At 45.0% G+C, this 16,060-nt stretch overlaps 2 protein-coding genes across 2 annotated transcripts; one reads left to right on the top strand and one right to left on the bottom strand.

Moving 5' to 3' along the window:
• Positions 1–870: 870 nt before the first annotated feature.
• Positions 871–8,296, top strand: T265_02730 (hypothetical protein; the record flags this gene model as incomplete). Its single annotated transcript, XM_009167045.1, has 2 exons — positions 871–989; positions 8,194–8,296. 2 exons carry the CDS (start codon positions 871–873, stop codon positions 8,294–8,296), a joined length of 222 nt encoding a protein of 73 aa, XP_009165309.1.
• Positions 5,469–16,060, bottom strand: T265_02731 (hypothetical protein; the record flags this gene model as incomplete). The annotated part of the gene is made up of 6 exons (XM_009167046.1): positions 5,469–5,578; positions 8,621–8,914; positions 11,169–11,751; positions 12,943–13,173; positions 14,994–15,307; positions 15,716–16,060. 6 exons carry the CDS (start codon positions 15,987–15,989, stop codon positions 5,553–5,555), a joined length of 1,722 nt encoding a protein of 573 aa, XP_009165310.1.

Here is a 16,060-nt window from a genome sequence, read left to right as displayed (position 1 = left end):
TTTTGCATCACGTAGCAGGCGCATTTATTATTCTACTTGCTGTTGGATTTCTTTCTTTGTGCTCATTTTCTTTTATTCAGGATCGTTGATTTTTCTGCGAGGCACAGATATACCATGGACCTGGTGCCACACTAGTCATTATAGCATCTTTTCTATACCCCCTTTGTCTTGAGCTGGCCAATCAGTTAGCTGAACAACACGAATAGGAGAATGTGCTGCGTACGGTGAACCCTGGTGTACTTTTCAAACTACCTCCAACTAGGCCTTCAATGTCTCTATCCGTTGGTTGTCCTTGTTCTCCGTGTGCGAAGGATCTCATTATTTTTTGTTATCCAGACACCGACTTCCTTCGCTGTCTTATTCATCCCTCCAGCAGTACGCGGTCTGCTTGTTTCGCTATTTCTGCACCAGGCCTTCGGTTTCAACCTCCCAGGCATTTACCGCTCCTTTCCCACAGAACTCAAACCCATGCTGAAGGTCTCTGTTCTTTTTTCACTGTCACAATGCATTTCATACCCGTGTACATTGATTTTTCTCTTTTCTATCTTCAGCTTATCAAACTGAACAGGATGATAATGATATTATACTATTGCTCCAGAATGTCATCAGACTCAGTTTATTTTGACTTGGTTCGCTGGGTGGGGGTCATTTGTACGTCCTTAGGTAGTTCAGCTTGAGTGCTATTCGCGGAATTGTCATTCTGTTGTGTCTTGCTGAACGGTAGTGCAACTCTATATCGGTCCCTTGGCTTCCTGCTTCGCCCACTATGGTAATCGAAAGGCACGGCAGCTCTACACAGTCCTTTATGGAGACAAAGGAAAATTATTACAACCGTATTTATAGGGTAGGCACAAGACGTTGCACAAGGTCATGCCAGAATCTCCGTGGGGAGGCGAGAAGCGTCGAGTCACGGATGGTCGACTCGGGTCGGCTGACATTCTGACTTATCAACGCATGTCTTCGTTTGGTCCGTATCCTGCACGTGACACGTCCGTCCAAATGTGATGTTCGGTTATTAGGGACGGCTGGCCTCCGAGCACATTCGGGTGGTACCTTTAAGTCTAGCTGACCTATTCAGTGGGAACGGTCTACCTTACCTTTTTACAGAACTGAAAGCCTTCAAAAAGCACCTTCTATGAATGGCTAATAGGCATAGGTGTTGCACACTTTCAAAGCTGTTCTATCCTCCCAGTGGGTCAACTCATGCGAGAAGTCTTCAACCTATTTGCATCCACCTCCTCCAAGTGTGGGTGTTGCACCTGCTTCCTCTGACCGTCCACCTTCTTCCGATATCGAATAGCTGTTGAAATTGTTATACCTGGTTCCAGGGAACTTATATATAAGCCGTCCCGTATTTTGAACAGCATCTAAGCAGTTAGTTCGTCTCACGGTCACACGAGTTCCTGCTAGGCAAGTAAACAACAAGCCATCTCGTACAATAGGGTTCGCTTTGCAGGACGCAACCAAACGCATACCCCAAAACGGGGCGATGATCATGCCACAACCGCTGTGAAAATGGTCGAATCCAGGTAATTCGAGCGGGGAAAGCGTAGTCGCAGTCTCATTACTGGGACACTGCACTGTGTGCGAAATAAACTTCCAGTAGGTGAGCAGCTGTTGGGCATACAGTGTAGGATTTTTCGGTCAACGGGTTTTCGAACGTAGCACTTCAGTTCATGAGTTTCCACTACATTTGGGGACGTGTTTCAGAGATACCACTGCGACCTGCTGGTGTTCCTCTGGAAGGAACTCAGTAGCAACTTTGCAGATGAGATTGAGGGGCAGATATTATTCTTGGTCGAAGTACTGATCACTTCTGTTTCTCGCAGAGATAACATTTGCTGGTGTATCAACTGAAGTGGTGGGATAAACTGGTACCAGAACCGTTCACGCTAAAAGTTGTGTTGTCCGTACTGCGAAATGGCACAGTACCAGCAAAATTCTGATTACACAACCAATCGAACAGAATAGGCAGTCAGGAAGGCTTAATGCTGATTAGCGCGGCTCGTAGGCCCTTTCAATCGGGCCCGCAAATCTGTGTGATATTCGTCCTGTCTTCTCGACTGTTGTGCTTCTTTGTGGGATGGTCGATCAGCAATATCCCTATCGTAGGCAATCTTTGGATGCCCTAACTATCTGCGGGTGCAAACAATACTGTTTCTTTGTAATGTACTACTCATAAGGTTGCTGAAAATCCGTCGACAGCCCACGACCGTTTTCGCCCTCCTTGGGGCTCATCAGGTAGGCGCAGCCCCCTTATGTCTACTTGAATGTTCTACTTGAAACCAAATTGCACGGAACCAGCGAAGATACACTTATTTGCAAACTAATTTGGTTTTTCGAGAGACTCACCTGGAACCCAGCTGAATCTCTCGTTTGTGATGTTCCTTTGGAATAACCTCCACGTATCGGTGCAGCTCGGTGGATTGGTGTAGTAATCATCTACCTGTATTGTTCGTACAACCTGCTTGGAATTGAGTCAGAGTGCGCTCTGATGTAACAAAAAAGACGGTGATTGTTTGAAACGGAATGGTGGTGGCTGTTCTTCATGTCTGCTTGCCCTCAATCTGTATCAAAGTTGTGATGTGTCCCGCCGACCGATGTCATGGTCGCATCCTAAGCTACATTATTCGTCGACCTTAATCAGTAGCAGTTAAGGGTAGCCTGGTGGAGTGGTTGCGTAGTGCACCAACAGTGTTTCCACCGTCAGCCGATCAAGATGACAATCTTTTAGTGAATATGGACTAAAAATACGGTGCATTTCCATTGTGGGAGTTTCTCTTGCGGAGTGAATCCAGCCATTTGGAAGTGGTGTCATCTTAGTTTTGGGGATGGACCCCTCATGGGAGACCTCAATACGTAAGGAAACTCCGTGCTGCCTACAAAATGGCTCCTGGGAAAGTGTTCTCATGTGTAGGAGTACAACCCCTTCACAGTACATTCACACCAGGTAGGAGTAAGTGAGTTCTACTACTGAAAAATCAGGAAAGAGTCTCACCTTGCACAACTGAATGGATGCGAACGGTTCTGAACTATGTTACTCGTCGGCAACAGAAGTTCTTTGTCAGCAACGAATAGAAAGACCCGATTCCATCTGCTTTTCAAGCAGTCAGTTGCATCGTTTATGCAGAAGCAATCACTGCAAGACGCAAAAGGTAGGCTGGTACTACTAACTGATTGTCACTAACGTCCCTTAGCATTGCTATTCTAACCATCTTTCAAGAGCATGGGGGTGGGTTAGATTCGTCGAAATCTAGCTGACCGTCTGTGAGCACCAGCGTTCTTCAGAGTTCCATTGCCGGATCATCATTATTACGAGCGAAATCAGCCCTCTGCTATCGTGCATTGACTTACGTGGTAGTTGAAACGCCGTGACAAAGGGGATCGAATAGGATGTGACTCGTCTGATCGATTAATCGGTGGTGTGGCTGGATATCAGGAATTGTTGACCAGAGAAGTATAAGACGACTGATTGCCCACGGAAGTGCGGGGATAAATAAAGTCTGCCACATCACTCTTCCGCCTCGATTTCGTGGACAAGATCTCGGACGCAATACATTATTTTGTAACAAGGAACCTGTGGTAAGTATACGTAGGACCAAAAGGCACCTTTTATTGAGGCGAATATGTACTAACTTATTTTTAAAACCTGTGGTAAGTATACGTAGGACCAAAAGACACCTTTTATTGAGGCGTACTGCTCTGCTCACGTTCTTGTCAACCGGAATATCGTTGACGTCGGTATCTACTCTGTTTGATCTCCCTCGTAGTGACCTGAATTGCCCACAATCGCTTCAGTCAACCCAGAAGCCTTCCCAACTAAAAACCAGTTTGCGACAATCGAAAATCTTAGTTTGATTGGTCCCAATTTGGTGCCTGTCAGCGAGGTTGCTGTGTTCTACTGAACTGGATAGTACTATCCGTCACTCTTGGAAGACCACCTGTTAAACTCTGCTACCTCATGATCGAGTAGTACTCTGCCACATTGGAATACTGCAGACCAACTAGTCGAACCGAGTCTGCATCAGATATTTCACCCTACAAGTGAAGGCAATCTATGCCGAAGACTCGAGAAGCACTACAGAGCTGCTCATCCCTGTTGGGAATTATCAGCAGTGCCCGTCTCACAAATCTGGAAAGTGCTTCTCGACTATAGGTTGACTTCATTTTTGTGATGAAATATCGACTAAAATTTCAAAATCTCCTGATCCTACTAAAGGCCATGTCCCCTCTGTCCTCCTTTGGTCCTGTTGAACCTCGTGCCCCGTGCTAACACCCGTCCGTCNAACCTCGTGCCCCGTGCTAACACCCCGGCCGTCCCACACCATTTTTCAACTATTTTTCAACCATTTTCAGCCAATGAAAAATACGTAAAAGCGGGGCGGTGGTCACCTCTACACTTTAAGCTATTGTTCCTGAAATCGGATTGGCCAGCTAATCCAAATATGTATAGAAGTATTCGTCAGTCCGCGCAATGGTGACGTGTCCTCGTTGGATTACGAAACACTCGCAACTTAATTGCCCAGCTCAGCGAACAAATCGATAGACATCTGATCAGCAACAAACGGAGTTGGTTATTTTTACCCTTCGGAGTCTTTCAATACTCATTAGTCGAGTGAGAACTCTGGACACCACATCACCAATTTTGCACTTCTTGGGTCTAATTAGGTAGACATACTCTCCGAATCTCCATCGAGCTTGCTTGATTCTCGGGCACCAATTTATAGGTATGTTGCGGGGAGCACAAATCTACAAATCAAGTTGCCCTTGACGGGCAAATTAGTCGAAATTCACTTCAATCTCTTGCTTACAATATTGTTCAACTGAACACGGGCAGAAAGGCTAGCGTGTTTCCGTTGAGATCTTATTCAGCATATTGACGCGTGTTAATACTACTCATGAGGTCACTGAAAACTCCGAAGAGACCACAATCGGGTATGTCCTACCTTGGGTTCATCGGTTGAGTGAAATGTTACAAACGAGAGATTCATATCAACCCTCTCTTTGCCTTGGATGGAATCAAAAGAACTCCGTACCTAGAAGATCTCACTCTTGTTAATTTGATGGTCAAAACTGCTTTATTGCTGTCCGAGCATTAAAAGAGATTTTGTTTGACTGTTGGCTCTGGTTTCTCAGTAGAATGTCCTCGAAAAAAAGACTTGACCGTAATCGGTATCAATGAAAACCGCTGCGTCTAAACAGTTCGTGATCAACTAACACATGGTTCGAAGGCCCAAGTATCCTTCTGAGAGGACGGTGATAAGTAGAAGGCGATAATTAACTGGGGGGTTATAGTCTGCCATAGATTCTGCTGCCACACCAACCTGAGTGGTGTTTGACAATCGTGATTGTATTCGCCAACCGGGAGTTGGGTACTTTGTTAGGACATAATCACTCATACCTTTCTATCTTCTGCAGTAATTCAATGTGGAAGCCGAGTGACCGAACAGAACGCGTGTTTCGGTTATAAAATATGTCATGGCGTTTTTTCATTTTAAAATACAAAATAATTCCCTATAGTTAAGGGGTTTTTGTTCCGACCCGTTATGGAATCATCGAGGGCCACCGTATTCTTTCGCTGAAGAAAAAAGGAGAAAAGAGTTTTTAGTTTGAATTGCTTTGAAAGGCTGGTTAAACTCAATCAGAAACGAGCTTAACGGCGTCACAAAAGTTATACCAGGCCGTGGATCAGTCAGATGGACTTTCGGAGCAAAGAAAATTCAATCTAGGATGGTTCATTTACACATCTACCGTATGTCTAGTTCTTTCTAGTGCGCTAAACATCGGGGAATTGGGGTGAATCCCTGATCGGGATGATTTATTTGATAAGCGTCCAGTAATCAAAGCTCTTCATTTAAATTGACTGCCTTCTCCGTAAGTGAGTGATTTGCTTACCTACCGTATTCCACCTTTGTGAGCAGCTTTGTGTGATTCGGTGCAGCGCGTGCACAAGTATGTTCGAATGCTCTATAACAATGGGACGGAGTTCGTCCGCTTCTCAAAAAAAAGAAACCTGAGGATTCAAATGAAACGAACTGCCCGTTTCTTTTTCATCCGCCGTGGGAGACGAGACGCCTCTGCCAAACGGTGATTCACGCGGAGCACAAGCCGTCTGTCTACTCACACTACTCCTTGACTGAGCAAGCAGTAACGCTTTAGTTCATCCTGTGATAAGCACTTGGTAGACCCTTCCTTTATCTGTAGTCAGTACTAGCTACAGTCCACCAGAACAGTGCTAAAGCGAATGCGTCTTGCAGCTACATGGTGAACAAAACCGTCTGTGCATTGCTTTCGATCAACTACGTTTGCATCTATCTATTCCGTGCGTTGTTCTCGTCTCATTTGATACTCAGACCGTAGTTGAAACGTGACCCCTTGACCCTAAAAGTGACTGAATAACACGCCCCCTCTCCAACCGACTCCTTAGCTTTGTCTACAACTCGCGATCATCATAACCAGCATAATCCGTAAGATGGAGATTGGACCAGCCTATTAGCTTTGACCATCGTATTCTATCACGTGATATGGGTAGTTCGCACCTGAATTGCCTTCTGGGAGATTCGACAAAGGTAAGGAAGAGTTCTTTTTGCACCTTTCTTTCCGAAACAACACAAAGACGGGTTGAGAGGACAGGGGTTAGCAGAGTGCTTGAAAGCTCAAACGCGGGTTTCTAACCTGAGTCCTCGAAGCCGTATTTGTCCACACGGTCACCTGGGTACCTTTTAGTTCTGTAGCTTTATTAATGAATGCTAATGTTGCTCGCTATGGGCGACATTCGTATAAGATGTAACGCAGACGATGTGTTTGGTGCAAGTCGAATACGACAAACGGTATGCACGGTTTTGGAGCTTTGACCCCTTTTCGTGATAAAATATACTACTCTCCATGATAGAAGTAGGGTGATTTAACTGATGAATAATAAACGATTCTTACGATAATAAAGCACGTTTTGAGAACTTCCTCTGCAATAGCGATGCGACAGAGAACGAAGGTATGATGAGGGTATACTGTGCAGCCCAACGGCAATTCTCTTTGAAAGGTTTTCAGCCACAAAGTTCTATCTGTGTTCTGTGTGGCCGATAGCAGAATGACCGCTTCACTGTCCGACGTAAATGGACTTCGGAAGCGACAGATGTTTGGTCGTAATACACTACTCATAAGGTTGTTGAGAACAGCCCACAACCTGTTTCACCCTTCTACAGGCTCATCAGGTAGATGCAGCCACCAAGTTTCCTTCAGCCTAATGTCCTGCTGCTTGTGTTCTAATTGCACGAAATTCTACTCATCCACAAAGCAATCTAGTTTTGACGAAGACCCACCTGAAACCCAGCTGAATTCCCCATTTAATGTGTTCTTCTTCAGTGAGTGTGCTACATTTCAGCTGGTACAATATTCGATATGTTGCAACCTTGTTAGTAGTGTACTACTGTACAATCTATTACGATATCTTGAATATCGTAATAGATGAGATGTCAGGCGATCTGATACAGCGCGTTCATTTGAAGAACTGTATAATATTCAGCAAAGTTCGTTCGGAGTGTCACCGGATGATGACCTATCTTTATTTGAAACGATTGGTTTAGTTCTTCCCTCATTCTACTGAACCGTTTTCTGACCACTGAAAAACTCGTGACAAGGCCGTTCTCCCTTAACTAAACGAATGCTTTGTAATCAAGGAGAAATCATGCTCTGGTTTCCAAAATAGATGTTTTTACTCTTCAAGAGGGAAGGCTTGTCGACCGTCATCCTTGACGGCTGGTGTCGTCATCTCTCTGCCTTGGCCCTCAATTCAGCTTAGGAAGGATGCACAACGCACAGGCTGGAACCTATAACAGACGAAACAGAAGTTAAAGCGAGCGCCAGGCTGCTGCATCATTCGGCAACACGATGTGTGTTCAATGACTTTGTTCCTGTCATCATGAAAAATCTCCCTGATGAATTTTCTCGTTTTATGGCTCTCGTCCGACCTTAGGCAGTCAGATAAACCTCCGGTTTGTAATGTCCTTGAGTATGAAGTCTTATAAATCCTACTCAGGTTCATCATCTTGCACTAATATTCCAGTCGTGGATAAACTAGAGAAGGGAACAGCCTAGCGTTAACTAGATGCGTTGCTAACTGAGAGAATTCAAAATTTAAAACCTCTCGATGGACCAAACTGTGACAGTTTTCTTCTTGTTCATTCTTTACAACAGGGTTAACCTGTCCAGAGGCCAGCCGTCCCTAATAACCAAGCATCACATCATCTGGACGGATTTGTCACGTGCAGGATACGGACCAAACGAAGACATGCCCTGATTGGTCAGAATGCCAGCCAATCCGAATCGAGCATCTTTGACTCGACGGTCCTCGCCTCCTCACGGAGATTCTGGCACGACCTTGTGGAACACTGTGACTACCCTATAAATAGTTTTAATAATTTTCCTTTGTCTCCATAAAGGGCTGTCTAGAGCTACCGTGCTTTTCGATATACCATAGTGGGCGGAGCAGGAAGCCAAGGGACCGAGTTGCACTACCGTACATCAAGCCACAACATAACCCTCTCATAAAAATCAGTGTGATCCGTCAAGACCAATACCAGACACAGTGGTTGTACAGTGAACTTGCGCCCACATTACTTACCAAGTTCTAGCACTGTGATCCATAGATTCCTAAGCGCCATGTTGGATGTTCGCATCGTATACAATTTGGTTGGACACTCAACTTGGAAAATGCATTGCTCAAATAAGTCTGGAACTTTGGCAACTGCTTGAGTTTCACTTCCGATTGAAACCCGATGGAGGGGTTCGAAAGGTGTACTATCTGTGTTCTCGCCTCCATCCCAGTTTGGTACCGTAGGCGATGTGTTTCTGGGTGGACTGTGATCCACATTCATTCCGCAGTGGATTGCCTTCATGGAGGCAAAAGGAATGCAGTCTGGAATACGGAAATAGAAGTTGAGAGTATAACTACGGACGATCCCAACTCTGATTAGTGCGTACAATTCAGCTGAAAGCACGTCTCATTTGCCGATATTTGACCAATACAGATGTTGTTGGGTGAACCAGAAAATTCATCAGGCGAAAAAAACGAAGACAGATGTTCGATTATAGTCTCAAGAATACGGTGTGTGGCCAAGGCTTTTGATGGCTACCAGTCCAATTAGTCGTGACTGTATTGCAAACTATATTGTTCATAAATAAGACGTTATCCATCGATATGTGCCTTAAGTCCACCCATTCCAGCATGACGGTCACGTGAGAGGCTATTGGCTCATCAGAAAGGTTTGGAGTATCGATCGGCTGACGGCTGGGCAGAGAAACAACGAAGTTGGAAACCACTTACCTATACATTATGCATGGGTTGGGTTTGGAAGCCAAAAATTCACACCGATAGGTATCCAAGTGGCTGAGTAGGTATGCGACCCCTGTATGGCTCTGTGCTGAGCTATTCAACTCGATGGGTAATCTGTAGTGACATAGGTAATGCAGGACTAAAAGGATACTCTGGAAGAGATGGTCCTTCAATGTTTTCGCAATCCCAGTTCTTCGCCATGTTCTCCGATTCTCCTCAGGCTCCTATTCGACTTTGAATGAATGTTTTTGGAAACGGAATAAGCATTCCTAATGTGTTTAGACAGTTTCTGTAGAGTACCGCCCTCAGCCAGTCAGAAGGAGCGCGTGTTTATCAGACATGATCGCTTGTCTATGACCGTACATCGTTCAATCGGTCAGTAGCCACTCGACTGACTGTCTTGCTGATTTGTTCTCTGCTACTGGCAATGGCGTAAATTCTAGGGTATTACTCACTGAGAAGTACTTTCCATGATGTCTGGGGGGACAAAATTGTGAATTTCATCTATGTTTTGCGTGGACAAAAGAAATCGGATTAAAACTACAGTGTTTACAACCGTCAACTTCCATAGAAGATCCAACTTCTTCGTTTACTTGGGTCCTTTACTGCAGCAATCAACCCTCAAGGAAGAAAGTGTCGGCACGTGCCCAGACTCGGAAAAAGTGCATGCGCAGAGAACGACGCGTCCCCAAGGTCACCATCGGTCCCACACGTTCCGGATAGCAGGTGCGTTGGCGAAGCACACCAAACACGGCCTAGCAACATACGACCAGCGGGGTGGGGCTGAAATTGTTCACGACCGGAACATCGCCACTGGCTGTACAGAACGAACAAGCGAACGACCGAAATTGGCCATTTAGTGATCCTCGATATTCACGCAGAAGGTCTGCATGTTTCGTCCTGACAATACAGCCGTGTCCCGAGTTTTCTACCTTCTCCAAATCGCGTAGGCCGATAGGCTCAGTGCAGGTGTAACCAATGGACGGCCACTCACGATACAACAAAAAGTTACCAAGAGATCGAAGTAGTTTGTTCCATATGGCTGGTGATCGCTCCTTCGAGAAGTAGGCTTATGCCACCGATAAATGCTGCTATGGACTCTACAGTGCACTGCGCCCTGGTTGGCTGAGTTTCACCTGAGTGGAACTACCGCATAACCATTATCCCACAAGGATGTAGGGAATTATACAATGATGAAAACATTTTGCGATTTATATAGGAGAATAACGACTACTTATTGGTCCGCAGGTACAGTTTGAAGGGTTTGCTAATTGGCGCAAGTTAGTTTGAGGATTTCGGAAAGGTCGCATGTTTGTGTGTAAGCCAACAAATTTGCGTAACTCGAAGCTAGTGACCGATGAACGGTACGAGTGTTAGCTGGGGGATCAATGTTCATTAGGACATGCAGTTTACTAATCCATTTGTAGCCAGACAGTCGGACTAATTCAACCGCTGGCTGTGGCGAACACATTTTCGTGACTGGACGTTACTTCGCAGGCTATCACCAAAACCCGTAGACTTGTCGGCACGCTTAGTTCTCGAATCGATTTAATACATGTCTGTTGATTTCTTTGCCTCAACCGAACTGATAATCAATGTGGTGGAACGCCTCACTGATGATGGTACGTCTCTCGATGGTGATTAGTTTTCAGCCAAACGGATCAAACAGTCAAAATGAACTCTGCAAGCAAGTCCTATCGCACCTTTACAAAAAGTTGAATGTGGAATAGCCATTCGTTACATGGATGATGTTCAATTCAAACTTTTCAATAAGAATACACAACGAGGATTTTTGTGACGTGAACACGTTAATTAATCCAATCTTCCAGATACGTACCTCTTTGTTTGGCCTCGTTTTGTTCGTCATACACGCCAAGAATGCGATAGCCAAAATCACAGACAAGCCACCGTTGCCTCCAGTTTTGTTGATTCTGTCGTTTACGTCCAACCGCAGGTGAGCATCGGCCAAGATTTTGGGATATGGAGTTTTCAGGGTCCAAGGTGGAACGCAGTGAATGCCATCCTCGCGGGCGCAGGTAAACAGGTTTTTGCTGTTGCGTTGAATTCCCAATCCATATGTGACCCCCACATCGGGTACGTGTGAGCCGAACTCGGAAATCTGTCTCCATCGCCAACCGGTTGGGATCCAAGTTGTACGATAATTTCGGGTTCTGTTCATCCAGACTCTTTGCTCTGTGTTTATCACGCAAGAATCGATGAGATCCGATACGAAACCAACGATTGAAAAGTGCGTTGAAGCAGATGGACTGTTGGTTAGTCTTCGCTATTCCCGTATCGCTCACAATGTCGCTGTCCAAACAAAGCTGTTCCAGTGGGTACCCGGCTTGTTCCAAGTGTTCCGTTAGATTGATTGGGCACACTTTGGACGGAGGTACAAATCTTCTGGATGGCTGGGAACGCTTAGAATGAGGAAGAGAAAGTGTTTTTTAGAGGAAGCGTAGCTTCTAGGGCATTTCCGGTTTAAGGGACATCCGCGTGGGAGTGGACTGACTAAACCGCGATCAATTATATTCTATGCCATTTGGTCCCAGGTCGACAAGTACACATTATATGCCGTGGTTTCAAAGCTATTCTTATCCTATTTCATTACGGCCATTACGGTAACCGATAGCCTAAGCTGACGTGGATCATCCAGGGGAGTGGGACCCGTCCTGACAATGAACAAGATTTCTCAACATAGTTTAAAACATGATGATGAAACGATCCGATACTTCGAAAGGCAAATGCGTTTTGGATAACAGCCAAATGAGAAACGCTTCTCTAGTACTTTTTTCAACTTAACAGCGCCAGTTGTCGGTCACAGTTTACATTCCAGGGTCATCTATTTGGCGAGGCACTTGTATCACTACAACGATCGATTAAAACTGCCATCAAATATACAAACCATCCGTTTGTATCATGCAGAAACCATCTAAAAGAGACAAAAATGTATAAGTGGACAAACCCAAAGCCCCACTGGTCAACCCCCTCCGAAAAGCGCCACGTTTTGAAGAAGTTCTGAAGGACGTTTGTTGTCCATGAAGCGAGATAAGGCTGACTTCCAAGAAAAAAAAACAGATACTCTCTTTCCAGGCAGTATCCAGTCTACAGAAGGTTAACCTATTCATTGATGAATTATTGAAATATTGGTATCTCTGGCACGTTTATTCGTTGTTGACCGGTTGACTGTTCATCTTTCCGCGGAGTTTGGAAATTAACTTGCAAATGTTTATTCACTAAACGAGATGTCATCAGTAAAAGCTACCATTAAAGAATTTAAACTCAGACTCCAACAAAGCCTACGCCAGAAATTTATTCTTTCCGAGATCAATTCGGGTGGTACTAGATTATCGATTTGTGGAGCGCCAGGCATCAGCGTGTTGTCCACACCTGGCCTAAAGTTTCCGTCGGAATAATTGTGTACTGATTACCATATCCAAGTAGTTAAACCAGTATGATAATTTTTTATTGGGCTTGCAAAGAACAGCCGTCACACGGTGGGAGATTGGTGAGGTAGCCCGAAATTTGATTGATACCAAGCCCACTGAGAGGTAGAAAACCAATGAAAAATTGGATGTCTGGATTGCCCCAAAAGATGATTTCTCTCTTACCTGTGTGCCTGATGAGGCAGCCTCTTTAGTCCACCTGTCGACTTCCGTCATATTCCCCAAAGATGCACCAAAGTTCAACGCAGAAGCCGGCACAGGACGATTCATTTGTTCTCTATTATCAACACATTTATCTGGATGTCCAGTTTTACTTTCCGAACCGAACAGATTCACGTAGTATGGCGGAGGAGGTGGGCGTCTGGATGTGCTTGATTTCATGGGATTCGATGTCACCTGAAACCGGTGGGAGATTTGGGAGTGAATTCGGTTGTTCATCAACTGATGTTTTCAAAAGGACTTGACCTTTCCGCATTTATAGTGCGTAAATCACACTTCGTTCTACTGCAGCTGTTCATATCTTAAGGATAAAACCATGCACAACATATAATCGAAAGTGGCAAACATAGAGCTGAGTAATACTGACAAAAAGCTGTGGTCATGTGACTGCGGTCAACTGATCTGATGCAGTAAGTGCGGATAGGCTTCGTGTGAAATGAGCCGACTGCATTTTTAAGGCAACATTGGTTGTGAATGTCCTCATTTTTAATTGATTACATTTAGGGCGCTTTTGGATGGCTTGCCAGATGAAGGCCTGTAAGTTCAGTAGAAACTTCGTCGTGTCCATGGAGCCATTCTATGCTGAAACAGTAAGAAGCATTGTATAGCTTTTTTTGTCCTTGTGGGGAATCATCGACAGTGCCCATCTCACGAAACTCAGAGAATTTTTAACCCGCATCTTTCCGACCAGTGGTTGATCACCAAATCACCTCACCAAGAGTGGCAATTAGGTTTTACTCAGACAGGATACAGTGTCACTCATCCTTCAAGAACCGAAGCCATATCACGTGATAAAACGTGTTGACCGGCTCCTCGAGTAACGACTTCTCAGAGGGAAGATTCACAGTAAAATTATTCTTCCTATGAGATTCTTATTTATTCATAATGATGTGAGGAGAGGAGATAACCAAAGGATGTGATGCTTTGAGTGGATTCGAACAAGAAACGTCTTGTCTTGACAGCTTCTGAAGTTGTGTTCCTTACTCATGTCCAATGCTGCCGGATGATGCGTTGTCGAGACGGTCTTCAAAGTTCACAAAGTTGACAAACCATACCTAATGGAAAGTCTTTAGACTGATAACGTTATCAGTAGCCCCCTTTTATCAAGGCTGATTCTCAACGCTGCAATTTAGTATTAATCAAAGTTTGGTTCCAGGCATTAGTAGGAAGTCTCAGGCCCCATGTATTATGGACTGCACAATATGCACAGCGACTGAGTGAGATGCCATCAGAAAAACGGTATTCTCCCAACAGTCCGACTAAGCCTTTGGGATCACTGAATCACCACACAAAAAATAACTAACGGACAGGAATTTGAAGGTCAACTCCACTCGGTTCGGGACAAAACGTTTAGCCACCGGAACTCATAGAATTGCCGGTGAGTGACCATTAAACTGACTTAGATGACAGTGATTGCAACGGGTTGAAGCAATGTTTTCAGACTAAAAAACTGACGAGTGACATTTCGAAATTCTGAAGAGGCTGTTCCATTTGTTTTGCTGTGAATCGATTCGGCCTCGCAGCTCATATTCAAACGTCCATTCACCCTGGAAATATTATCGCGCTCAAGGTCAGCCACAGTGCTTAGAACATTTACTCACCACCGTGACAACTGGTCGTGTATTGCTATGCTTACTGCCTAGAGAAGTCGTTCGATGCTGCATGCGGTACGGGACTCTAAGGAAGATGGGGACACCACAACAATTGAAAAACTGTACTAATATAGGTCGATTTTGTAAAGCGGAGACTAAACTTCCTAAGAGGGAACGCTGCAACCAACCAGGGCAATATCTTTTCAGCGATGGGGGATATTCTCATGAAAAATTGAAGGTGGTGAGGACGTACATCGGGCCCCATTCGGGGCACAATTCACCGGGCTCAGTTCGTGAGTCGTACTCCAGTCGCGAAGTGAAACTTGTCGCCTAACCTGCATTGTCTTCTAAATGAGTAAACACCTGACAATTACTCGTAGTGCCTTTCTGGTTTCGCAGACTTACCTGCACCAGTGCGCCTTGCTGGTTTTCAGTTGGGACCATAAACTTGGAAACCTCTTCATCCTCCAAAGTTTGAGGAGCCTCCGTTTTTGTAGAAGGTTGTCTAAATAAGTGTGTCGGCTTCGGAGGCAGCGGAGGTGGGACCTCCAGAGGGGCGTTAGCCGGAGGTCTGGAACACATTGATGTACTGACGGGAGGAGAGGTTGAGAGACCAAATCGAAGCGGAAGTGCACGAAAGGCCGATGGCGGCTTAGCACAAGCGGGAGGCTCCTCTGATTTTGAGTCCGTTTCGTAGAGCACAATATAATCCGCGGTTCCTAGTGAACGGAAAGATACATACTCTCAGTCGTACTCGAATTCGTTTTTGACAGGAAACCCAACTGATCCTAGCTAAATCTCTCGTTCATGGTGGTCTGTTTTAGCTTTAGGCCACATTATGTGGTACGACATTTGAAATATTTCAATATATTGTCCGAAAGTAAGACGCACAAGGTTGCTGAAAACTCTTGGACAGCTGTAGAAGTATCATGACTAAACAAATTGGTGAAAAAAGACTTTCCTGCAAAAGAGAAAGTTGCGACGTACCCCTACTGCTAAGATTTAAACATCAATTGCTTAATGATCCGGAGATATATTTAAGTTCAATCAATAATTTGCCCACGGTATGAAGATCTAAAAAGAAACCTAGCTCCGTATCTTATCAGTACAGAAAAAAAATTACTCACTACTGTCTCTTACTAGCGGTTGAGTCGCTAGATGCATAGCTGTTGAACCGATTCCCCACGACGCCAAGGGGCTCTGCTTGGCATTGCCCGAGATCGTATTCGCTCTGATAGAATGTCCAGAAGATCCACGGAATCGAGCGGAACTAACGTCTGAAATATATTCAGGGAAGGGAGCGAAGGGGAGATCCAACTCGTCGAAGGAATTCCGCTTCTTGGGTATCGGTTTGATAAGACGCCTATCTGGATCCTCCTCTCTCAAACCTTGAGGCCGCATTTTAGATCCTTTGAGTGGCCTTCCAATACTTAGCTAGGGTGAAAGCAAAAATGGCAGCCATTTGTGGAGGA

Source organism: Opisthorchis viverrini, assembly GCF_000715545.1.
Source record: "Opisthorchis viverrini unplaced genomic scaffold opera_v5_35, whole genome shotgun sequence".
Taxonomy (NCBI): domain Eukaryota; kingdom Metazoa; phylum Platyhelminthes; class Trematoda; order Opisthorchiida; family Opisthorchiidae; genus Opisthorchis; species Opisthorchis viverrini.
This window is presented reverse-complemented; position numbering and strand designations above follow the sequence as displayed.